This window comes from Amblyomma maculatum, chromosome 5 (genome assembly GCF_055883805.1).
Source record: "Amblyomma maculatum isolate TAMU_Amacu chromosome 5, ASM5588380v1, whole genome shotgun sequence".
In the NCBI taxonomy this organism is placed as follows: Eukaryota; Metazoa; Arthropoda; class Arachnida; order Ixodida; family Ixodidae; genus Amblyomma; species Amblyomma maculatum.
In genome coordinates, this window is record NC_139348.1 from 35,902,269 (window position 1) to 35,929,004 (window position 26,736).

The 26,736-nt window shown below is 45.7% G+C and overlaps 1 protein-coding gene and 1 non-coding gene across 2 annotated transcripts in view; one reads left to right on the forward strand and one right to left on the reverse strand.

The window, feature by feature from the left end:
- Positions 1-9,968, reverse strand: part of LOC146188017 (cytosolic endo-beta-N-acetylglucosaminidase-like) — a 34,472-nt gene extending 24,504 nt beyond the window's left edge. Inside the window, exons 1-4 of the mRNA XM_084603592.1 lie at positions 9,409-9,968; positions 8,786-8,934; positions 8,188-8,336; positions 6,277-6,594 (exon numbers count right to left, since the gene is read on the reverse strand). Of these exons, the coding sequence (XP_084459718.1) occupies positions 6,277-6,594; positions 8,188-8,336; positions 8,786-8,934; positions 9,409-9,578 (786 nt within the window). The 5' untranslated portion in view covers positions 9,579-9,968. The remainder of the gene's footprint in view (positions 1-6,276; positions 6,595-8,187; positions 8,337-8,785; positions 8,935-9,408) is intronic.
- An 8,200-nt stretch (positions 9,969-18,168) lies between these two features.
- On the forward strand, positions 18,169-18,250 carry TRNAS-UGA (transfer RNA serine (anticodon UGA)). The gene has a single exon. It is a non-coding gene; the product is annotated as a tRNA-Ser (tRNA).
- Positions 18,251-26,736: the final 8,486 nt, after the last annotated feature.

Consider the following 26,736-nt stretch of genomic DNA (forward strand, 5'->3'; position numbering starts at 1 on the left):
TCTTCGATACATACTTTATAAGTGCTGGAACTAATGATGACCGTGGATAAAGAATAAGCACATGCTGGCGAGGTCAACATACTTGTCTGCCGCAGGGGCTCTTGGTGCATGTTTGAAGGCTCTTTTAATACACATTGGTGGCATACTAAAGAAACCAGCTAGATAGCCCTCGATATACACAATGGCATGCAAGCCTGTTCGCAAGAAAAAGTTAAGGCCATGGTCACCCACAACTGTAATGAAGCAATGGCTGTTACAAAAAGATGGTAGAAGCCCCTTGGATTTCATTATCGTTGAGTGCAAGTGCACTTAATTTTCGCTTTCTATGATAAATCAAGCACAGTACAGTTGAATAGTACAAAATATTTGGGGAATACTTAAGCTCTGCCTTTAAGGCTAGGATGCGACGGTGCTCCTGTCAACAGCCTCTGCATACAGATCCTTGTTCAAATACTTACTACTCACTTTACTAATCCCGTGATTTGTGCCTCTTCCATCTCATGTGCACCCATTAGCACTGAGCTGTAAGCTACCCCATTATGTTAAAGAGCATCCTGCATTTGTATTAAGCCTCGCTTCAACCAAGCCGTCACACGGGCATTTCGAAGGCCTTCGAACCGACTGCCTATCGGCTCCAAGGCCTTCAAAAGCTGCCACACGGGCGTTTTCTGACCATTGAGTCGATAGTATATCGATAGTCTATCGAGTCAGCGGAACAGTTCAGAACTCTATTGAGAACTCGAAGGCCCTCGAGGTTGCTAGCATTGTCATGCACACACATGCACAGCGCGTTTACGATACAAAAACATGAACAAGCGTTATTATTTTATATCTTTAATTTGCGTGGTGAAATATTAATGTTCCTAATAATTTTGTAAGTAATTTTGTAATTTTGTAATAAAGTGGGCACGTCAGCGGGCCACCGGTCAACGCCATGACAAACCCATTCCTGCTTTTTGTGCAGATATTTCTCGGCTTGACTGGACCGGCAAGCATACCCGATGAAGCAACATGTGTCACTGCTGCCGGACTCTACGGAGTCTGCGCGCTACAACTACCATGTTACGTCGACGTTTGGACGGCACCGCCCTCAACTTCCTCGGCCCCGGCCTATATAAGACGCTCTTCACACAGCAATCACTTCAGTGGGCACGTCAGCATGCCACCGGTCAACGCCATGACAAACCCGTTCCTGCTTTTTGTGCAGGTCAGTAATAATTCTTCCACCATAAAAACTAGCAACCGTTGTCTGGTCTTGCTGGCGTGCCCCAATGGTGTTTGTGCGGTGTACCTATACGTACAGGATATTCTGCTTTCATTGTTGATGCTTTGTGGTGATGTCGAGGTTAATCCCGGACCAAACAATCAGGAGCTACTGCTGCAACTTTTGGATGGTCAAAAGAGTATTAAGGAGACTGGACACAATCGAAGCAAAGATTAAACAGGCTGAAGAATCAGCAGCGATAGTAAAGGAGGTTGGTATGAAGATCACTGATATGGAAAATACAATTAAAACACTGGAAAAAAAGTTAGTTGATTTCGAAGACAGAAGTAGGCGAAATAACCTCATTGTGTCTGGCATTCCTGAGCGCACCGATGAAACGTATTCATCACTTATGGAAGATGTGGTGAATGACTTGTTTCAAAGTACACTCGGCGTACAGGTATCTTCTGTAGAAAGGATACACAGACTAGGAAAAAAGAAAGTAGGGAAGCCAAGAACAGTAATTCTTAAACTTATTGATCACCGAGAAAAAGTGAACGTTATTCAAAACTGCTACAAGATAGAAAAGGAAAAGAATATAGCCGTTAGCGAAGACTTCTCGGCAGCCACAAGGCAAATCAGAAAATGCTTATGGGACAACACGGCTGATATTAGAAGGCAGGGAGGAAAGGTAAAGTTGATCTACGACAATGTTAGAATTGACAAAAAAATGTTTCAATGGGACAGCGCCCAGAGGAAGATAGTGCCTATCGTTGAAACTTCACTCGTGTCTGAAAAGACACCATGACCCGAACCTTCCATTAAAAGTACATTCTGTTGCCTCAATGTGAATGCACGCAGTATAGTTAACAAGATAGTAGATCTGGAAAGTATTGTTATGGTCCATAGCCCGCAAATAATAGTCATTACAGAAACATGGTTACATCCAGATATAAGCGATGCTGAAATCACTCCAGCAGGTTACGGAATTTACCGTAACGACAGAGATTCCCGAGGTGGCGGAGTAGCCATACTTTTTAAGGAGTGCTTGAGTGCGTCCAGACTACCTGACCCTATTGGAATGGAGTGCGTCATCGTCAAGATTGTACTGGATGGTTTCCATCTTCTAATTGGTGGATTTTATCGTCCTCCTAGCTCTAGTCCTGCATTTTTTGAAAACCTGAATGAATTTCTATGCAGACATAGGAACCAATCTTGTAGCATTCTGTCGACAGGAGACTTTAATGTACCAGATGTCGATTGGGCTAATGAGTTCCCAAAAGCGCGCTCTCATTCTGGTGAACTCTTTGCTGACGTACTTCTAATGCACAATTTAACGCAATTAGTGAAACTACCTACCCGTGTTCACGGCGGAAGTATGTCGACATTAGATTTATTTCTCGTGAATGACAAGGTCATACATATGAATCCAAGTGTGCATATTTTTGAAGGGATTTCTGATCACAAAATAGTGTCCCTTACCTTGAAATTGAAGAATGTTTTTAAGCTGAAACAGAGGGAAATGGTTGTACTCGCTTTTTCTCGCGCTAGTGATGTGGATGTACTTGATGCATTGGACAATTCGTTCTCTTCTTTTGTTGCCAAACATGAATGTTGTAGCATATCCATTGATGTGTTATGTTTATTCTTCAAAGGTCTAGTTATGCACTGCATAAAGCACTTCATTCCCCAGAGAAAGGTCATAAAACGCACTTCTAAACCTTGGATGACAAAAGAAATAGCCCATGCAGGGCGAAAGGTTAAAAAAGCAAGAAAGAAATATCTACAGCGCCCTTCTCCTGCGGGCGCACACCACTTATCTGAACTGCGTCTGTTTCTGAAGAATGCAATAAAAAAGAGCAAAGACCATTATCAAAGTGTATGTCTAAAACAGTTTCTTACCGAGTCCCCGCAAAAGTTTAGGCGTCACTTGTCGCCAAAGAAGCAATCAGTTTCGAATCTGTTGATCAATGGTAATGTCGTAACGGATCAAGGGGAAGTAGCTGACACCTTAAACCTTTATTTCTGTTCTGTTTTTACCAAGGATGATGGCGTTACTCCGCAGTTCAACGCTTTTGCCGAAATTCCTCCGATAAATATTCCAGCTATCAGTGAAGAAGGAGTACTAACACTTCTGCTCAATCTAGATGTTAAAAAGTCGCCGGGGATTGACGGCATTCCTGCTTCCTTTCTTTTCCGTTACGCTGAATGGTCCGCTAAGTACTTATGTCTGATATTTGAAAAATCATTGTCACGCGCAGAACTTCCAAGCGATTGGAAACATGCAAAAATTACCCCAATACCGAAAGCAGAGGACCGGCTTCTTGTTTCATCATATAGGCCCATTTCCTTGCTATGTACTTGTATAAAGGCATTTGAACACATTATATTTGCACACATTTCTACTTTTGCTGAGCAGAACGGCATTATTGATAGCCGACAGCATGGCTTCTGTCGAAAACATTCCACGGCAACACAACTAATAGAAACTGTCCATGATCTCGCAGCAGCATTAGATAGGGGTAGTCAAGTAGACATAATATTTCTAGATTTTGAGAAAGTGTTTGATCGCGTCTGCCATCAAAAACTGCTTTTAAAATTGAAACCTATCCTTAAAAATGATTCATTGCTCTCATGGCTAGCGGCATATCTTTCATTCCGGCGTCAGACTGTATCCATTGACAGAATCAGTTCGGATTCCGCGCCTGTTGAGTCCAGCGTTCCTCAGGGTTCCGTCCTTGGACCATTACTTTTTTTGCTTTTTATAAACGACACTGCTTCCGACATATCGATTAAAATACGCCTGTTCGCCGATGATTGTATACTTTATCACGAGATTTACAGCCAGAATGATCAGGTACTGTTAAATACGTCCTTGAGTAAAATTCAGGTCTGGTGCAAAACTTGGCAAATGTGCATAAACTACAAAAAAACAGTAGCTATGACTGTGATGCGAAAAGTCAATCCGCTGAAGTTCTGCTACAACATTGATAACGACACGTTATCTCGGGTAAATAATTACAAATATCTAGGCGTTATAATCACGCCAGATTTAAAATGGAATGGCCACATAACGTACACTGTAAATAAAGCTATGAGGCAACTTGGATATTTGAGGAGAACCCTTGCTAAATCCCCAGCAGAAATCAGACTTCTTGCCTACAAATCTTTCATTAGACCGGTTTTAGAATATGCGGCAGTTGTTTGGGATCCGCACACAAAGATCAATGTCATCAAACTTGAAAATGTCCAGCGTAAACGTGTCAGGTTCATATACAATTGTTATAGCTGGAAAACATCCCCAACAGCACTTTTACAAACAGCTAATTTAGAAACCCTGCGGGCAAGACGATGCCAAGAAAGATTAAAAATGTTTTATTTGATCTACCACAACCAGCTTGGCATAGATAGAAATGCATACTTTCATTCAGTTAGCCAACGACAAACCCGTTCTTTTCATTCTAAGAAAGTGAGCGATTTTTCGTGCAGAACAAATGTGTTCAAAGCCTCATTTTTTCCTAAAACTATCCGTACTTGGAACGACCTACCTGAAAATGTGGTTGAGTGTTCGACGTTGTCTTCTTTTCTGAGCGCATTCCATGATAGATAGCAGTGTTTCACATTGTCTTATTGGGTGTTTACACTTCACTTTTTTCGTGCTTTTTGCTCTGTACAAGTGATATGCCTTTTTTTTTTCGTTGTCGTCATTCGCAAGACTGAATGTACTATGTATTCTCGTGAATTGTATTCTTCTGTACCCCCCACTCCTGCCTAAAGCCTGACATTCAGGCTGGCAGTATGCAATAAACAAAAAAAAAAATTAAAAAAATAGCATCGCTCTTTTTTAAGGCGCATTATTTATGCGCTATCACTGTAAACTGTGCCGCCGAGAAAAGCAAACATAATGAAAAGCACAGCCGTATGAACGTCAACGCGTTAAAAAAAAGAAAAAGTTCCCTTCAATAACAACTAAACGCCTGCAGTTACTAAAAAAGGCAACAGTTATATTTTATTTTGCATTTATAGAGAAATTTTAGTTCTTTAAGCAATACCGAAAGCAATGATAGTGGCGCCAAACACCAGAACTATTTCAACAGCCTGCTGTGTAGCCATCGAGTTCGATCGGGATTGAAAATCTCGAAGGCTATCGACTCAATCGCCTTTGAAAATGACCGTGTGACTGGAGTATAATAACTCAGCATCCAAGGATTCAATTCCCATGGTTCAATTCCCATCTCAAAGAAGCCGGCTGAGTAGACATTTCCTGCCAACTTGGCCATGCATCATCATGGGGCCTTGCGACGTCACAAAATCCGACGACCAGTCAGTATCAGGCCTTGTCACCTGTCAACTAGCACCTGTCAACACGGGATTTTTCGCTCGTAACACTGACAATGCCAGATTTTCTGGAGAACGAGGCCTTTATTCCTATCACATTAAAATTCAGAATGTAATGTACGGAGACACTACTTAATGAACATGGGAGGTGAGGTACCTTCCCTGCAAGGTTGCTTTAGATGAGAATGACAATGGTGATAAATGGCATAGTCATGCGAAACTTACACACGCCTACAGTCTGCGACGCCACAGGGTGTCTCTGTTGAGTATGCGCATGTGTTTACAAGGCCCTATAGCCCTGCCATGCTGTTTGCAGGATACAGCTCAAGAACACAGCCGCAAGTCCCCTCAGAAGAAAGTCAACCACTGTCGCCAGTGCCAACTGTCTGGCATCTGCAAGCCACTTTCTAGGCCCAGGGCCCAATGCAAAGCAGTTCACCCTGACACACTGGCAACAGGTCAATTCTTCTTGACCTGTACCTGCCCTTAGTTCAAGCAGGCATTACAGGGTTAACCCCTATGACATAACCAAATAGATACAGTTCACTGGAAGCGTTATGCATATTAACAACAGTGGGTACAGATTTGTTTTTGCGTGCTGACCAGTAGTAAAAATTACGACATAAGAAGAAAACAGAACAAGCGTGCTGAAAACAAGGATAGCATTATTTGTTCAAAGGGGTGTATCTTGCATCAGGCAATGGCTACATGCAGCGTTTCTCATGCATGATCACCTGGTACGTATGGTAGCCAGCAATGTAACTTGTGTTGCGTGCATAGACGTCGATGCCGACGTAGACGTCACTCTTGCGGTCGCCTGCAAAGGCAGCCGAACGCTGAAGTGCATCTTCGGTCCAGACAGAGTTGAGGAATATTCCGTCGCAAAGGTCAAAGAAGCACGAGTTTTTCTCGTTAAGCTCGTTCTGCCAGTCCAGCGTACCGTCACACACGACACTGTCGTACCAGATGATAAGTGAATTGGGAACGGCACGGTGCACCTCTGTGGTGATGGCTGCAAGGAGCTCCCTGAGGAATCCACCATGACCCTTTTCCTGGACAAAGGAAAGATATTGTGATATATATATTGGCCTGACATCTACCCACTTTCCATTTGTGTTAGAGAAGACGGTTTGGTTAGCTACAAAGTACAAAAATGGGTCAGTGGCTGAAGAACAAACAAGTAGTCACAGTGGCCTGACAGACACAAGTCTGGACTTCACTTCCTGGCCGTGCCAGCTGCATTTCAATGAAAGTAAAATAGAGAAGTGCTCATGTGCTAAGATAGCAGTCAAAATTAAAGGACAACAGGTGCAAAATTTTTAATAACCTGCATTATTCTATTATTGAGCCCGACTTCAGTAAATAGACCACATGCCATTGGCTCACAGCCAGTAAGCAACCCGAATTGCTTCTTTCCTGGTCTTTCGATTTAGCTTTTAAAACCCGAGCGATGGTTGTGACATCAAAATTCAGCATACATCGAGCGAGATGCAAAAGAGCTGCAATATAATTTTTTCATCTCCCTTCCTTGCCGTTCTAGCTTTTGTAGCGAATTAAAACCCCTAGGCAGTGCATAAATCACAGTTTATGTTTCACATGACCTGCACATGTAGCCTTTCAAGACAGCCATTGCTGAGTGTTGAAAGCTACAGCAACACAGAATTAAAAACAAAAAACAAATGCAATTGTAAACTATTTTAGTGGTCATAGCCGAATACCATAAGATGATATGATGACCCACATATACTAGAATCCAATGTATCCTTACATGGAACAATAAAAGTAACCCAAATTTGGTGCCTAAGCCCCTTTATTTAAAACTTACTTTCAACAAGGTTCACAACTTGCAGTGTTGCTTCAGCACATAAATATACAGAAATCACAAATCAAAAAGCAAATTTAAACTCTCCTAACTTGTGCGAAGCATACATCGTTTTGCATTGTGATACCTTTTTTTATTATTATTATTGCTAAAGCAGTGCTACTATACCCCTACCCCAAGCAAGGAGCCTCCCCCTCCAAAAGCCCCACACACCACCCTACCTGTAGCTGTCCACCTACCAACCATGATGTTAAATCCACTGCCCCACCCTACACTGCCGCAAATTCACCTTACAGAAACATAATCCACTACATATCTCTACCCTCCAGAGGTGCCACCACAGAGCAGCAGAGTAAAAAAGTGATGGCAAAATTGAATTCAACGATAAAGTGGGAGTGCCAGCTGCCGTTGAGAAGAGCCACCCTCGAGCACCCTACCCTTTCAGTCTGCCTATCCTCTGCCGCCCACAATCTGAATTTACATACCTTACCTTCCAGAAAAATCGCCACACATGTGAAGCAGAACAGAATCATCCAGGCAAAATTCAACAATTTCCACAGAATTACCATATATGATGCCTGATTGTCTGTAATTCTTTGTGTATGCATTTACCCTGCTCTTTTAGCTTGGAAACTCTGACTTGGCAAAAGCATCATGACAACCAAAAGCCATGGAGAGCAATGAGTGATAAAAAGGAACATAGGAGATGTCAATAACAGTGTTTCATGGCTTCTCAAAGAGAAAACTGTCAGTCATGACATGGGCTCCAGTGTCAAGCAAAGGCATGGGCACTCTGCTGGGTGGAAAATGGATCAACGCTAACCATCTTGCTCTCGATGTCGACAAGCCATCCATCAAAGTGGGACCGTGATGCAACGAGACCCAATTGAAAGGCTACTTTCAGCGACAGGTTGTTACGTCTGATTCTGGCAAGAGTTTCTGCACCCCAATTTGACTTGACTGTGAAGGTTCCTGCAAAGCCAAAAGGTATAGGACATGTCAGAGCAGATCCCAGGCTTCAGTCAAGTGAGACATCAGTAACTGGCTATCCTTTCATTTAGCTGTAGTCGACTATAAAAAATTATTTGACTAGCAGCAACTTCTGCAGTACTCTCTGCTTATCGATCCTCTCTCCTTCCAGTTGTAACAGCTGACCTTCCAGTCAGCCACTTGGTACAGAGATTATCCCAGTCAAGCATCTCTAAGTCTGGTTGGTAGGAATGACACAAAGTTTTCTTCAACCATACAAATTTTATTCCTAGAGACTAGCCTTATTTCAATAATGAAATATTTTTTTTTTCTACTCGTACTTCCGGAAACATGAATGCAAAAATGTATGAAGTCAATGGCAAGCCCTCCATTTTTCACACTAGCTGGAAATAGACATTATATCTGCCATGCGACCGCTCAAAGTACCTCACCCAGAACCTTGACGCCATGCTTGTGGGCAGCGGAGATCCAGCCGGGCGGAGGAATTGTAATCATGTTGTGTGAAAAGTAGACGAAGCTGTTGATCACTTGCCAGTGGAAGAACCGGTAGCTGTTGGTATTGTGACAACCGTGGACAAACCTATAAGACAAGCGTGACACTGGCTGTGAATGCGGGAAGCCTAAGAAATGCATATTGTGTTCCGTTTAGAACTGAAATGGGTTGTGGTTACATGCTAATGATGGGGTTAATCTCGTAATTATTCTGCCAGCTGTAGCTCCACCTCTATTCTGAAAATGTAGCACAGTAACTCCCTTCATAGACGTGCACTGTCCACGACAAACAAAAACCTCTGCTGTGCACTTCAATATGTTGAAAAAGCAGTACTACACTTAGTTCATATACTTGTCTTCTAGGAATATGAAGTAGGGCGCAGTATTACGAAGGAAAGTCATGGTAACAGTTTCACTTTAAGATGAACACGTGAACAGTGCCGAGGCAGAAAGCACAGAGGAGTAAGTGGGCGAAACAGAAGTGCAGGCACATGTGTGTCATACATGTCATGACGCAAGAGTGCAATTTCAATGCAGAACTGCGCCAATTCAACACGCCCACCTGTCGTCCAGATACCCATCCATCAGGTCATGGCACAGCAGGGTCTTCGGGGACTCTGGCTCGCCTCGATTTATGTCTCGTAGTGGATCCACGACACACAGCGGCTGTCTAGTGAAGCTGAAGAGTTCTTCCAGCGTCCTCAATGGGGCAACCTCTCGATCAGACAGCATTGGAACAGCGCCTGCCAAGCAACTTTGGTCCAGACGCGGCTGTCCATACAAAACCTCTTCTCTTACGTGCACGAGCACGGCTCACGGAACACGATGGACATCTGCTCGGCAGGTGAGTTTCGCACCAGTCGCCGACGCAAACAGCATGAACGACAGGATCACGAAGTGCCTAGCCAGCACAGCTTCTGGGATTTTGAGATTCCCGCTCTCGGCAATTTCAGCAACCTACTCAAGACTTCCAAGGGCGACAAACTGAAAATCATCGATCGATACCTCGGGTCTAGAACTTCGACCACCATGGCCGAGATACGAGTATTATGTAATTGAGAGGTCAACCTAACCCCCGAGTGAAATTTGTCAAATACACCAAAATGCATGTAGCGCCGCAAGCTTCCCAGACGGCCATAGACGTCCGACGGTCGACCGACGGACGTCCGTTTTCGGACCTTCGGACATCCGACGGAAGTCCGGTTATGTTCGATATACGTACAGCGGACGTCCGTCGGACTGTCGTTCGTGGATCCGGATCGCGTCCCACGGACGTCCGACGGGCAGCCGGAGGCGGACATTCGGACGTTTCCCGGAACATGCTTGCAGGGCCCGCTATTGGTGTAAAAACTTGCCAATAACATTTGTGTAAAGCTCAGCAAGCATGTGCCATGGAAATTTCAGTCACATACTAGTGCTCAATGCCTTTGTCGTGAGAGTAAAGCAGACAACAGAATATGCAACAGGTTCAAGTTTTCTGTTGTCTGCTTTACTTTCACGCACTAAGCACTGAACAGTAGTGTGCAATTATAACTTCCATCAAAGAGGCACATATGCTAGCTGAGCTTCACACAAATGCACCATTCCTGAAAACATGCTAAGTGCATAGGCATACCAGCATGAGAGGTTGTAAAAAAAGCATTTTTTTTTGGCTTTATTGCAAAAACTGCATGCATAAATAGTCTACACTAAAAAAATATTGATGTTAAGGAATGGCATGGTAAAATGCAGGCCAACTGGAGTATTAAGAATCTACTTGAATAATTTTTTTTAATTATCTTTGGCCGTGACAGCTCTTGCCTTGGGGAGGTGGTGAAGGAAAAGGTATTTATTGAAACCTAATATTTCGGAATTAACGAGGAGATGATCAAGTTCTCTGTGGGCAGCCTCCGCAGGCCGGGATTCCAGGAGCAGTTACTATCCTGTGCATTTGCTCGATCAGCTGTTGCTGGTCTTTCAGGCCTAAGATGGAAAGAGCAGGCTGGGCTCCTCCTGCAATAGAAGGGAAAATGAAATTCAAGCTATCTGTGCTGAACTTTGATTACACATCTCCAAGGGCAACTGCCAGTTTCTCTCAATTGCTTTTTCCAGATGGCACTGTACGCATGCATCTCCATTCAGAACTGTCACATACTATATAGAAAGGTCATATAACTGCAGCAAAACCCATGCAGAATAACAAAAGATACAAACATAGTTTGACCAGAACCTGGCATTCAGTATTTTAATGTTTTTATGTCGTCTTTTTGAACATGCCACTCTGACCAAACATGGCATGTTATGCTTGCTGCTATGCGCCCTCAGCAATGCCCAAGACATGGAGTGCACATGCATAGAAACTAAGCATAAAGGATGCTGTATATGAACATAAAGCACAGCCAGAGCATTGCAGTATTACACAGGTACGCATTGGCGGCAGAAACCTGCATTTTGAGCGGTTTAACAGGCAGATTTCTAAAGTCATTGTTCCTGCTCTGAAAAGAAGTGATCAATAATAACATCATTTAAAATTGTTACCTTTTTGTTCTGTAAACTGCACATTTCACTGGTTTCCATGTACCCTCTACCGAAGACATTCCTTGGGCGTGTCGGGGGTATATCGACATCAACATCTAGGCTACAAGCGTCTAGAAAGCGTCTCCTTAGAGCAGCTGCGACGAAGTAACTTATCTGATAACATGCAAGCTGCTGCAGCAGAATAAAGATAGACATTTGACATGTGGCTAAAGCCCAATGTGGAAGCATAGCCCGCCGCAGTGACTGCGCAGTGTTCATGCTTCTACAAGAGTTAAAAGTAAAGTTATTTGTTTACCCACAGCACTATATGTGACATTACAATAGCAAGGCTTATAGTTACACAAAACACAAAAAGCTAACAACCACAAGCTCCTGATGTATTACCGGCAGCATGCAGCATGGATGTTAGTTACTGAAATATGGTTGCAGAATTCTGGCAACCAGCTGTGCATGTATGTCATGGATTTCTCAACTACGCACAACAAATTACAAAAAAAATAATAGTATTTATAAATGCAGCCAGCTGTTCACAAGCAACACTGTAGCTTTTTTATGGGGAAGGTAGTGGGCGCCAAAGAAACTGCCCCTGTAAAGGCACCTAATTTGCCCCTATGTAATATCGGGGACAAGTGTGTGGACTACACAAACTGCAATCAAAGCACATAACTTTTACATCGACCAGGAAACTCGGACCATACTTGTCGATGTGAAAGTTGAACGTTAGTTCTTTCATGTGTGCAAGAGAAATAAGGTCACAATTTGTTTACATCGCGATTCTAGTCCAAAATCTCCAGACATACTGTCCAGAGACTTTCGCCCCCGCAGTATAAGCCACCATTTGGGTAAGAGATTAGTAAAAGAAGTGTATAAAAGACATTAGTGCTGTTGGACAGCCATAGCCATAAAAATGGTATTGACATTGGAGTACTGCCTTAAGGCGGGGCCTAGGGCATTACAAAAGCAAGAGTTAATGTCCGCTGGTCCTCATTTGAACGAACAAAAAGAGGGGGGGGGGGGGGAAGAAATCTACCTCAACTACATGTTTTGAGTGACACCAAGCCGCAGTTAGTATTAAAGATATCACAGTTTTGTGGAAGATTTGGGAGCGCTTTGCTGCTTTCTTACAGGATTGGACAAAAGAGCTCACCATCTTCAGAAAGGCACGTTATATCGAAATGAAAATAGTGAATTTACTGCATCTGGCCACAACTTGCACACGGAGAGGAAGATGAACTGAAAATTTTGTACATGAATGTATGTATTTACAACAGGTGAAACAATGATCATGATCTATGCCGAAGAGGAAAGAGATCAAAATCTAGCTCAGAACGAGTTCTCCAGGCCGCAGGGCCGTTTCATTAACTTCGGGACACCGCCCACATTTCTCATCCCCAACGACAACGAACTCACACATGACTGGCTAACAAACGTTTTGGCATGTCTTTCCACTTTCATAAGTTCTTCATCCTCTCCCTAATACAAGCAATGCAAAAGGGACAACAAATTCGTTTCACAACAAACGGAATTTAGAGAATGGACCTCGAAATGATTGGCTCACTAGGTCACATGCCAAACTCTCTCCCCTAGGAAAAAAAAGAGAAAAAATAAATAGAACCCATCAAAACGGTGTCCCACGTGCGCAACCATTGCCCAAAGCTTGCATCCTTGGCGGCTCCTTTTACAGGGCAATTATTGCAATTATTGGCGTCTGAGTCAGCACCATTGCGGACCACATCAGAAGAGCCAACCCACATCCTCCCGCTCCGCATCATACCGTCACTGTTACACACTTGCCCTTTTTCAACGCCGCCATCTCCTACCATTGTTGACATCCAGGGTTGGAATCCTCAACGAGACCCCACTCAGCGCGCCTGCACTGAATAATTGTCACTTTTATGGGCTCCCCAACAAGGAAGAGGGCCTTACACCCTTCAACCTGACAGTGTTTTTTCTTTGAACGATAAGCAGTTCTTCCAAAAGAGGTGCTCGTTTCAAAGCTGTGCTACCTCCGGGTGATGGGTCCAGTCAGAGTACTAAGGACCCCTTAGTACGCTTAGTACTAAGGACCCCTTAGTTGTATACTGTTCGTAAAGCTCCTGAAATAAAAATGAGCCCCCTACATGACACAGCAACGAGAACAAACTGCTTGTCCCCGCGTCTTCAAGTGCGACAGCAAAGTCCTCGGAAGAGGGAACTTCTTTCCCTCTCTGCCTACGTTTCCGTTAAGCACTGTAGCTGCTGTAGCTGCCTCTCTATGCACGTCTCTCTGCCTCCTGTCCGAGGGCAAGTGGGAGACGGCCGCAGCTGGGCAGTGAACAGGTGACCCAAAAAGAGCAGACTAATAAAGGTGCCTAGCATACCCACCGATCCCTTACAGAAATCATTAAAGAAATGAAAGCAACACATCAGATAACGCTACAATGTTTCTAAGTGCAAAGTCGACAACTCCAAGTCATATAAATATATGTACAGGGTCGTCCACTTCTAGCTATAACACAGACACTGCTTTCAAATCAACATTACGTACGAAACAGCCACATATCGATGCAAATCGGTGCACACACACAGGGACCCGGATGTGCTGCTTCACATGGCCTGCCACTTAGCTTTATTGTGTGGCCGGTTCGAACGCAACAGCGTTTTGAAGGCGGTGAGCATGTTATAGCTAGAAGTGGACGAGGCTGTACATCTCCGCACATTAACTAGACAGAAACAGTGCAGAGTAAACTAATAATTCGGTGTCTAGCAACACTATTAAAAGGGGATAAAGGCCACGGGGGGCTACGATTATTAGTACCGTTTTGCCTTTAAACTACAATAACATACTTGTTGCAAGCTTAAAATCAAAGATTCACACCTGTCCCACCCACAGCAATGCAGAGAAAGAGCAAGCTAGACTATTACAGACGCACCCTTGGTTATTTTTCTGGCATTTCTGAGGGTGAAGAATCTGACTTGTCAGTAGCATGTATATGAATAAGAATCCTATGACAGTAAATGCATCAGATTTTCTGGAGTGGCTTTTCTTTGCTGACCACATATGAGGTGAGCTATCCAACTTGGCCTAGGTTTATTCTATGAATAACAAAGCTATAGCAGGTACACAGTCGTCCACTCAGGCTGAACATGCGAGTGCGTGGCATGCACTTTTTGAGATGCCACTGCATTCATCGCAGCTGCACACCGTAGCGAAGAGGCAGACAGCGTGAAGTACCAGTTCTAGTCCCTCTACCACCACTGGGGTCCCAAACTAGGGACCCCTTGTTTTTGTCAGGTCAGGCCCCCTCAGGGTCAGCTAGTGAGTAACCTCCTATATTTGTATCTGATGGCAATGTTTTCCACCACCACCCACAATATGCAGCTGCGCATCATAGCAGATGTGAAGCAACAGCTCCTGGTCCTTCTATGCATAAGCCACTTTGCCTTGATGCATGCTTGCGCACCATAGTAAAGAGGCAGACGACATAACGCAGCAGCTCATGGTACCTTTACACATGAGCCCCCCCATTGTACTTCGATACGCACCATAGCAAATATACAGACTACACCACACAGCAGCTCCTGGTCCCTCTATGCATAAGCCATCTTGCTTCAATACGCACCTGCGTACCTGAGCGAAGAGGCAGACGTGAAGCTGCAGCTCCTGGGCCCTCCATGCACAAGCCACTTAGCATCAATGCACGGCTGTGCACTGTAGTAAAGAGGCGAACGACGTTAAGCAGCAGCTCCTGGTCCCTCTACACATCAGCCATTTTGCCTCGATGTGCATCTGCACACCGTAACAAACAGCCAGATGTGACAAAGAAGCTCCTGGTTTCTCTACACATAAACCCCTTTGCCTCAATGCATGTCTGCACACCGGAGCAAAGAGGCAGGTGACGTGAAGCTGGAGCGGCTGGTCCCTCTACGCACAAGCCACTTAGCCTTGATGCATGGCTGTGACGGATGCATTGCTATTTTGCAAACTGCATGCCACACATTCCCATTCAAGCTAAGAGTGGACGACTGTGTAAACGTAAAATACTGGTCATTTACTTCAATGGACAATGACAAAAAGTAACATGGTGGACAATGTAAAAAGAATTTGCTGCATAAAGTTTGTTGAAACCAGTTCTACATCCTACATGTAAACAAGCTAAAACCTTAATGTCGAAGGGATGTCCTGTATGTTTAAAATCATCACGCTCAAACAACTTCAACACTGACAATCATGATTCAATATTAATAATATAGATAATGATACAATACTCACTTTTAGCCATACTAAAGAAATGAGAATGCAAAGAGATGTTGCTGTTTTTCCCCCGTGGATGACAGTTTTCCATGTTCAAAATGCTGCTTCCTGTTGGCCTACGAAATCGGCTACAGCAAATGGCATCTGAAAAATTTTTGGAAGCCTCATGCTAGTCTTCAACGAGAAAAGCATTGCCATACAGAAGCAGAACACAAATACTTTTACAACACACTAAAAGCACCAACTGCGGAGCTGTTTTTAGGATGACTAGGTAGAGGTTTTGCTGTAGCAAGCCAAATGTTAGCCTTCAATAAGGAAAGCATTCCCATACAGAAACAGAACACAAAAACTTTTACAACACATTAAAAGCATCAATTGCACAAATGCTTGTAAGATGACCAGGTACAGGTTTCTGCTATAGCCCACATCATGTGACCAGCAGTTATCAGAAGCCTTGTATGTGAGCATGATGCCCTAGGTTCAATTTATGGCTATCACTGTATTAACAAGCATGGGTTTAAAGCTACTTTAATATGATAATCTAAGAACATGGTAAGAGCTTTCAGTGCGAGACATAAGCTCAGTATCATGCACTATAAGGTGCTGCATGGCTCTAGTGTAGCTTTGGCATTATCTCGCTGTCAATAATGCAGTGAAGTTCTGAGGAGCCTTTGAATATCTGTAAGGACAAAGCAACAATTTTGTTTTCATCTCACTTTTGCTCAACTCGGTTTTTTTTTTTTTTTTTAGCCCGCGGCTTGCATGGCCTCCCAGTATGCCTGTTTTGCATAAAAGAAGGCGTTGCAGGTACCAGAGCTCACAGCCCAACTGTATCGCGGCGGCGGTATGCCAAATTCGTCCCAGAACAGCGCAGAACAACGGGTCAAGAAAAAGAAGTGCTGACTTTTTTTTTTTTCTCTCATCTCCTTGTCCGGTTGTTCTGCGCGGTTCGGTCCCACATGCATAACCAACATGCGCAAGGTGCTGTCCTGGTTCGTCAAAGCTGAAGGAGAGTACTAAACCTTTAGTTATTTAGTAGCTACAGCCGTTCCTTCTAGAAACTGTAGTTGCCGTAAAGCTCGAGAGAGAAAGATAAGCGGCTGTCCATTAAAAAAAAAAAAAAAAAAGAAAGAAAAAAAAACATGTCGCACGATAGGCTCGAGGAGTGCAAAAGTTTTCTCGTATAGTTTTTACAACTCAGCACGTTGCGCATGGTTAACAAATTAACTCCTTTAAAGCTCGGGCAGGCACTCCTTTATCAGAGACAGAGAAGTTGCGCGGCTTACTGGCGCAGCATCCAGTAATGCCGAGAAAGATGGCCCTCAGACTTGAGGCTGCACTTTAGTTAGTCGGCGCGGAGCCATCCTGTCAGTCTCGCCTAAAACACTCGACCGTTCGGCTGCTGTACAGAGCTGTTTCCTTACCCAAAAGCTCACCACTATCGGTGCATCGAAAAGTTCCACTAAAGAAACAAAAGTTCGGTGAAATACTTACTTTGGAATCGGCGGGTGAACAAAGTGTGCCAGCCGCACAAAGCCACAGCAAAAACAATGCTAGCAGTGCATTACAGCCGTAGGTATTTGTAACTGCGCAGAAAATGCAGAACACGGAAACGTGAAGCCATCTTCCATGACTAAACTTCAACTTGTCAGGTGGATTGGATTGGCTCATTTCAGATTTTTTTTAGGATAGGTTCGGTTTCGTTCTTTTTGAGCTTGCTGCTTGCTGCGTCTATTCAGCCACTGATTAAAATTTCACCGAAGCATCATGATAGAAAAATGTTTAATGGTCATTTAACTTTTAATCAAAAATTTTGATGGAAGAATTCAACGATGAAACACGCGGAAAATAAAAAAAAAACTGTTTAATGGAAACGCTTTCTATCGCATCGATTCGCTCTGGCATCATATAATGCAGACTTGACGGTATTACTGATTTATACGCAGTTCAGACGAGCACGACGACTACAAACTATATCATAGCTGTGTAAAAGCAAATCCAGTGGCGGACGTACGGCGGCTGTCCGCTGGGCGAACGGATTCGACCATCCACTTTCGTACGTACGCCGGAATTCCGGCGGACGTCCGAAATCGGCCGCCGAGTTGCGGCCGAGTTCGGTTGTCCGTCGGACGTCAGTGGCCGTCTGGGTTGCCGCAAGCACACAGTCGAACCGTCGAACGCGCGGGAACAAGGAATGTGTTAAGAAGCAGGGCGAGCCACGTAGACTCGGGACTACAGGACACTACGGGGCACGGGTACATGAGATCGAAGCGATAAACGAGTTTACAACTTCTAGCGCCTGTTCAACACGCTGTTTTGAACAGGACAAAGCCAACGAACGCGCTCCGCTCTTTTTTTGGCTTCCAAGGGTGGGAACAGACCCACAGGTGCTTGCTGTAGTGTGATGACACCATGCGAAAGCAGATGAAACGGCAGATACGGGTGCATAATTGATGAAACGCTGAATGCATTCTTGAGCTTCAGTTTTAAAATGTGTAATTTCAATGTTAATTCCTTCTCTAACATGGAGTCCTTTCTTTATAAAATGCCTAGAAGAGTTGCACTGCAGTCGCAGTCGTGGCCGAGTGGTTAAGGCGATGGACTTGAAATCCATTGGGATCTTCCCGCGCAGGTTCGAATCCTGCCGACTGCGGATTTCTTTTTCTTTTTTTTTTCTTTTTCCACGTTTGGATACGGTTATGTTACATTTCGAGGAAAAAGTACATTTCTGAACTGTATTATTCACAGACGGCGATACACAAAATCCTTAGTGATTGAAATAGAAATAAATTGAAATAGATTGAAATCCCACCTTCCCGTTCCTTAAAGCACTGTTCAGCCTTCACGCGTCCGCGTATTTATCCATTTATATCGTTAAAAAGGCTTCTACGTGGGCTAATCGGCAAAAAGATGCAGAGAAATGAGGGAATGGTTATGACTTATAAGAAATAAAACGTCCCAACATCTACTGATCAATTATAGAACTACTAACGTAATCGCGGAGATAATTCATTAGAAAACTAGACGAAAATTAACCGCTATGTCGCCCATGGGATTCCAACTCACGGCCTGCGTGGGCTGTCTTTCAGGATGCGCTTTCATATTTTCAATTAACAGGAATCACTGACTAAATTTTAACCATCTGTGCTAGCTAGCTGTTCATAGCCTAAAACGTGGCTTGTTCTGCTTGTCCAATTATATATCCTGGCATTTCCGTGTGCTGTGGAAAACCTACAGACTGTCCCAAGCTAGTTCTTTTCCATAGCTCTGCGACAAACTTGTGGACATCTTTCAGAGGCCGAACAGCTGGGGCTAGTCCGCTTGGCAAAAGTGCCTTTAATCTTTAGTTAACCTTGAATAAACTTTTTGTTCTCTATATTGTTATGCAGCCAACCCAACTGAAAAAAAAAAAAAACAACATTAAGTAACGCGCGCGCGCGCGCACGTCGGCCTCCGCGGCGTTCGGTGAAAAAATTGCGAGCGCGAGCCGACGCGGCCCAACGTCGCCCGCCGCGTCGGCCACGCATCTCAGCATTCCTCAACGTTAGGTACTAGATTATTCTAGTTCACTATATACTAGATATTGCTCACGCGCTGTGAAGGTGGCGGCCTGCTTTGTAGACAGCGACCGCGCGCGCGTTTCACACTGTTGCGGAAAAGCTGCTAGAAGGCATTCGAGGGCAGCCCTGAATCTATGATACCAAACGGATTGACTACAGAGACGTTCAGAGGGGCAAAAAAATGCCTGGGATGCAATCTGTCAGCAGTGCGGCCGGGCACAGCTGTGAGCTCTTCGCTGCAGTGCGTGGGTTATACTCGTTTTAATGCAGTGCTCTAGGAGGTGTATAACGATGGTGTTGTTTCACACATCTGCAGTACATTCAGTGGAAGAATGCCAGAAACTGCGGAAACGGCTTCGCATAGAGTTGTGACCCGTACACGCCGGAATCGAAGGCCGTACTCGATTTGGCCACACGGAACGTCAGCGGCTCAACAACCAGGGAATTCGCGAAATTGATTGAATTCTGCAAGAACTGCGGCCGACCAACAAAGTGATCCTCAATACTGTGTAATCTCTAACTCTTCTGTAAACGTACAGATACTTAAATTATGATTAGTTTGCAGTAAAACACGCACGTACACAATCATCGTTCCGTCCGTAGCCGTCGTCGATGCGGGCAGGCCGTCGCTGGGCTGGACGTCTCCAAGGCTGGCTGTAAATGCTCTGTGCCATTTTAACATTCGCAGTAAACATATCGCATCATTGCATTGGTCACAACAGTAATTAGTGGCTCGATAGGCAGCCAGTTCCTCCCTGCAAGTGCCCTGTCGTCTGCTCGAAAATTCGCATCGAAAACGTACCGGCCCTCGAGGGCGTCTTCTGCGCATGCGCGCAGCGGCACCGTGCACGCCAGCCGCGCCAGACCGTTGGCCAGACTAGAGGCGGCAGTTTTTTGACGCCCCCGTAGTGGCCGACTAAGCCAGCACGGTAGGCCCAGGTCGGGATTAGTGTTGTACTTAGACCGGTCGACGTACGGCTGCCCACATATATAGGGCCAAACCGTCCTTGAAGACATCTCCACTTAAGCAAATCCTAAATAGTTTCTAAGGATCACCAACAATCTTTCGTGTAGAATGTGCATTTGTTTTGCCGACACTGCTGACACCAGCGTCATCGTTATTTTGTTTAAACAGTGCCATTTCAATGTCAAAATAATGTCATATGTTAGCCAACATCACACCAACTTTACTGTGTATGTTTCCTGCATGATTATCAAAGAAGTGATTAGCATGCATCTATTCAGGCGACATATTGTGTTCCCTGGGTGGACAGTAGCCTGCAAGGCTGGCCTTCGGCCTTGGCCTCATGTAGGCAGCCGAAAAGCTGGGCGGTGTAAAGCCAGTGCCTACTCCCAACCTCAGTCCAACCTTGGACCTAGCTGGGACTAGCGTGGGCCAAGGTTGATCGACTTCGGACCAACGTAAGATCAAGGTCTATTTTTCTGTTAGCGTAATTAACGCAAGCATTTCCATAGCGACCAGGTCCAACATGTCAATCGGGCCAGAACACCACAGCATTGCGCGCGCACACATGACAGAAACCTTAAGTCCACATGAGGCCTTTGTACAAACATGCAAATTCATTCGCTGCACACATACATGCTCTAATTCTCAAGAAGGCACTTTTCCGATGCTTAGTCATATGTTGCTTTAATACTGAATGCACTGGGTTTGTGAAATCAGCATAATTCAAGACTACATTACCAGTGCAAATGTGGCAGCTCGTGCACGTGCGCGAGGCCGCGGACGCCGGTCAGTGACTCATGGGCAGAGCTGACCGTGCCACACCAGCGTCGAGTGGCCCAACTCTGCGCATAGCCATATTTGGTGCACGTGCGCGAGGCCGCGGACGCCGGTCAGTGACTCATGGACAGAGCTGACCGTGCCACACCTGCGTCGAGTGGCCCAACTCTGGGCATAGCCATATTTGGTGCACGTGCGCGAGGCCGCGGACGCCGGTCAGTGACTCATGGACAGAGCTGACCGTGCCACACCTGCGTCGAGTGGCCCAACTCTGGGCATAGCCATATTTGGTGCACGTGCGCGAGGCCGCGGACGCCGGTCAGTGACTCATGGACAGAGCCGACCGTGCCGCACCTGCGTCGAGTGGCCCAACTCTGGGCATAGCCATATTTGGTGCACGTGCGCGAGGCCGCGGACGCCGGTCAGTGACTCATGGACAGAGCCGACCGTGCCACACCTGCGTCGAGTGGCCCAACTCTGGGCATAGCCATATTTGGTGCACGTGCGCGAGGCTGCGGACGCCGGTCAGTGACTTATGGCCAGACCGACTGCTCACGACCTGTGAAAGGGCAAAAGCCGCAGGGGAGTAACAAAGGCAGCTGGTGGCCACGGAAACCGGTCAACCCGTGAAAAGGAGGTACAACGATGGAGCGAAAGGGCTTAAAAAAAGGAGGCGAACGGGACAGCGGAGACAGGATCGCAGGCAGCGGACGAGACGGTCAGACAGAAGACTAGCAGGGCAGAAGACTGGGACTGCGCCACGACTTGCGAGCCCGGGGTCTAGCCGCCGTTCAAAGTTCGGCCCCTGTCATCCTGCTTCCACGCCTGGCAACTCCTCCCGCCGGCTTGCGGGAAACAAGGAAGCAGCGGCAGCCCTTGGCATTCCACCACCTGGCCGTGACGAACACCCAGCCCTTCTTCGGAGCCCGTGCAGCACCCTTTCAACGCAGCGACGCATCCCAGTGACGGCCAGCCGTAAGCAAAACTGAGGCAGTTGTTTTAATTAAATATATATAAAATTATATCCCGAGTCTGTGCCTCCATCTCCTCATGCTCAATGTGAACCCAGGACCTCTTTAAATAACTCGAGTCATCACACAAATGCATATTAGGCTTAGTCAACTTTGTTACAAATTTCAGTCCGCCTATTGCGCGTAACTTGTGGCTGAACCTCATGGAAATCCAAGCACGGTCCAACTTTGGACCATGTTTGGGTCCCGACCATTGGGTGCCAGCAATTTCCTACAATTTGCCGCTTTGGCTGAAAGCCGCCAATTATTAGCCAGAATATTATCAGCCAATCAGGACCCACCTTTGGGCCTGCGCTGGTTGGCCGAGAGTACCGGCTGCCGAGCCATGTTAAGTCACGACGCTCAACCGCAATCAATTTCAATTGACAAGGATACGCTGGAGCAATGGCTTTTGTCCCCGTGCAGCGCCGTCCCTCCAACTTGACCCTTTGATCTCGTCACACCTCTGAACTTGAACAACGCATTCCCCATGGCGCAAGTACAGGGCCCGCCCCTTCCCTTTCCTGCGTATCTTTCGCTGCAGAACGACATAACAAGTGGCGATGAACTCGTGTTTGATGTTGCATATGGCTTTCGTGCCGTGCAGTTTTGAAATACCCAAATGACGATGCGGCGCGCCCGCTGGCCGGCTTCTTGTCAGTTGAGTGGTTCAACTGCGATCAGCGGCCTCATTTGAACTGGATTGCAACTGAGATCTGAAATCTGAACAGGCGAGATATCGAGGTTAGCTAGCTGGCGGAAGTTACAAGTCAAGAGTGCAGATACGGCCAGCATCTGAACAGGGGAGATATCGCAGCAGTTACAAGTCAAGAGTGCAGCGGCAGATACGGCCAGCTCAAAGGATTCCTTCCGGTTCATTGGCGTCAGTTCTCAATGCTCTCCTTGGTCTAGACAGTTTGATTTCCTCTGGGGGCTGCATGAACGCAATCGTCAGCACAGCGGCCATTGTCACCTGCTGGCAGGAAAGTTGTACAATTCAGTTCGAAGGTTCCTCTCTGTCGATGCCATTCGTTGGAAGAAGGCTTTCTTTGAGGAATTTTGCAGCTACACTCTTGACTTGCAAATTACTATAGAAAATTTCGCGTCCCCCCTCCACTCCTTAACACCACAAAAACTTTTCCCGGATACCGCTGCATTTCTGAAGATCGGATTGACCTGAAAAATGTCATTCTTGAAAATGGGAGAATAAAAGTGGCTACCGATTTACCTAGCTAAGCTAAATTAAATGCACCTCAGGTGCGCAGCACGTTTTGCCCATGTTTCGATTTGTTTAACCTTTATATGATCCCCGTTTCCTCCCATTGGCTGCAGCAGGTGCGAAGACGTTGTACTCATTTTTCGTTGTACTCGTTGTACTCATTTTTCTCGCCCACTGCACCACACCCGGGGCTCCAAAACTTCAGGCAGACTTAACGGCTTTCTCGCAAAGGACAGTGTTAGCGCAGGAAAGTAACCAACGTACGATTCGATACTCAGTAATGCAGACTCTCGGCTGAGCGGGCACCGAGCTAGGCACCCTATAGTAGGGTGGCTAGAACAACCCGAGCCTCAGCATCGGCAGCGCCCCTTTGCTCGGCAGATCTTCACAGCAGTCACCGTCGCAGGGATGGCATGACAGTCCCGCTACTCTCGACCTGCCCTCCTCCGTCATTTTTCTCCTTGTGATCTTGCCTACCCTGCCTTACCCTTTTCCTTGTACTTCTGCTTTAACCTCCTCCGCTTTCCTCCCGCGTAACTTGTACTGATTTGAGCTGAGGACATATACCGCCCAACCAACGAATGAGCGCCGAGCTGCGGTCTAAATGCCCTAAACAATGACGGAGAATTAAACTACTGATTAGCGTCCACCCAAGAGCAGTCATACGGGTATACAAAGAAAAGCTATACAGCTTTCCTAGAAACTTCGTATCTGCTTATAACTATGACGCTGTACACCTTTGCGGGCCGCTTCGCCTGCTCTCAGACGAAGTAGCCTGCAAAGGTATACAGCATCATAACTATAAGTGCATCTTCACAAAATCAGACTCGCCAAACGATATACCTAGGCTACCGCCTCTGGCACTTTCCAAGTCATCATTACCCCTTTCTCCATTCCATCGGCTCACATCTCACATCAAGGCTACCACTCGGGCTTCCGCAGAAACAATTTACATCGCCTCCGTTTTAGTGCTGCCTTTACGAACAGTCTACGATACTATTTCAAGCAAGCAGACAGTCCGTATTGTGATAACTGCGGCTCAGTTGAGACTGTACTCGTATTCGTCTCGAATGTCAATCGTACGTCAACGAACGCGCGCTCTATGAATAATACATGCTGCCTGTCACCCAAGTGCACTCACAGTGGAATTTATGTTACGTTTTTTAGGTTGCTATAGACACCAGCGCCGTGCGATGGTATTCTTATTTGCCTATAATTAGACGCTATTGCTGTTTTAGACAACCACGAGCGCCGGGGCAATTTTGTGGCTTTCGTTCCAGCTATTCTTAGCTGCAGCGCCTGTGCCCCGTTCCATTACATCTGTTTTCTATACAACACATGCCCAGTGGAGGAGGAAGTGTGTGGTCAATCGTGCCTTTCGGGTTCCCGCGTGCTTTTTCTTACTACAGAAACTACGCCTTTCGTGGAAGGTTTGCCCTCGCTCCTCAAACTCTGTATCTTTCTTTCCCTCACCCTCACCTCACCGCCTCTGCCCTGCCTCACCCTCGTCCTCACGAATTTTTCAGCGCCGATCCTCCCTCGCCCTCACCTCACTGAATCAAATCCTCACGAGGTGAGGGTGAGGACGCCCTCATGAGGATCCACCCTCGTGAGGATGCCTATGTCTGGCACTTAAGCTCGACGCGACAGCGTTAACGGCTCTCATTCGCGGCTCGCCTTGAGCACTCGCACGTGCACTCGCACGTGCACTCGCACGTGCACTCGCGCACTTTATTACTCCCTTAAACACTGGTATCTTAATTCATGCGTCTGTTACCTCAGTCATGCTCTTTAGCATTCCGCTGTATAAGCTGACAAATTCTGTGGAATATACCCCCGACATAGACATAAAGCCCCGCTTTGCCAAATCGTATACGAACGTGCATGCGTGGCTTAAGGGTAGCTCAGGATGCAAGGGCCCTGGATGACTCGATTCCCCTAAGACTCCTATATGATTTAAGAAACCCGAGTTCGCCGCTCCCATACAAAATCGCCCGTGCCACATGGTCGTGCAGAGTCGCACAGCCCTACGACCATTTCAGCTGCCAGCTAACGTGCACCTCTCAAAGCAATGCCAGTGACATTTCGTTCACAACGTCGACGCCGGGTTTCCTCGAGAATGGGGCCTCAGAGGATACCGCGTAAAAATTTCAGATGCGATCATCAAGAGCAAGGAACCACATATGTGTGCCATATTCTCACCTCGCTTAGACACCATGTTTTTCCAGGCGCGCTGGTCTGCAGTCTGATACAGGGGCTTATCTTGTTACGCATACATGGCAAAATTACTTTTGAAAAGTAATTAAATTGCATTCTGAAAATGACAGAAAAGTAATTAAACTACATTACAATTACTTCTAGTGAGTAATTGAATTACTTTTGATTTACTTTCTAGTTTCCATCCATGCAAAAACTAACTAAAGCTATTAACAAAATAACAACTTGTTCTGCAGAAGCGAAGCACACACATTCTTTCGTCTTCCCGCCAAAGTCCGTCCCAGAGAACTATTCCTTCCCTCTTTCCTACAGCATTTGCCATTACAAGAACAAGACAACAGCAAAAAAAAAAAAAAAAAAAAAAAAAAGCAGAAGTATGGTCGAACGATCGTGAAATGACCGGTGAACCCAGCGTCTTGATGGCTCGGAGTTGTTTTCACCATTCGAAGCGCCCGAAGAAGCTAGGTTATTTATTGCTTCCGCAGTCCCAAGAATCAACGTCGGCACCTTGTACTCACTGCTATGTAATGCTGAAGCCACGGTGGCTCACGCCATGGACCCTTCTGCCTATCTCCCCCACCCCCACTCCTTCCCCGCCCCGTGGTGACGAGTGTAACCAGCCACCTCTGTGCCCTAGCCGACGCAACAGGGTGTGCCACTGCGCCGCGCTTCCAACTAGTTTTCAACCAGCCTTCTTGCAACATCTCTCCCTTCGGCATTCCCTTGACGCCTTGTATCCTGCTGCTTGGAGAATGTTTGCCATATGATAGCCGCACTAAGTGATCCTGCTACACACAAGGTCTCAGACGCACTGTTCTGCTCAATTCTGTCTCATTTTGCCAATCCGTTACGCTGGCTTCGTCTTGCCGCACGTCGTCCCTGCTTTCGCGCACTCTACATTGTTGTCTATTGAAGGAGTAGTGGCGCAACTTTAGTAAAAGTAATTTCGAAAGGAAATAATTACTTTTCCTGTGAAATTACTACCAAAAAGTATTTCATTACATTACAAATTACCGAAAAAATAGTTAAAAACAGTAATTTTATTACTGTAATTCAACTACTGACATATCTAGTTATCAATACGTAGTCTTGAAGCTTTCATGCACCATCCGCGCTTTGCTGTTGTAGCTTGTTTACAACTGTTTCATGAACAAATTTCTTGCTTCTGCTGATGAATACGGGGGCGTAATTCCACGCCTCGGAGAACACTAAAAAAAGAGATAACTGGATCCTATTTTTAATTATTAAAATTTTTTTTCTCTGGCTATATCCTGTTAATTTCGCCGAGCAGTAATTACGTTCATTGCATTTTGATGCGCCACTACTAAGGCTTGCAATCAGTCGAAAATCCGTTGTGTGCGGTTCCTGTGACCTTGAAGGAATAAGACA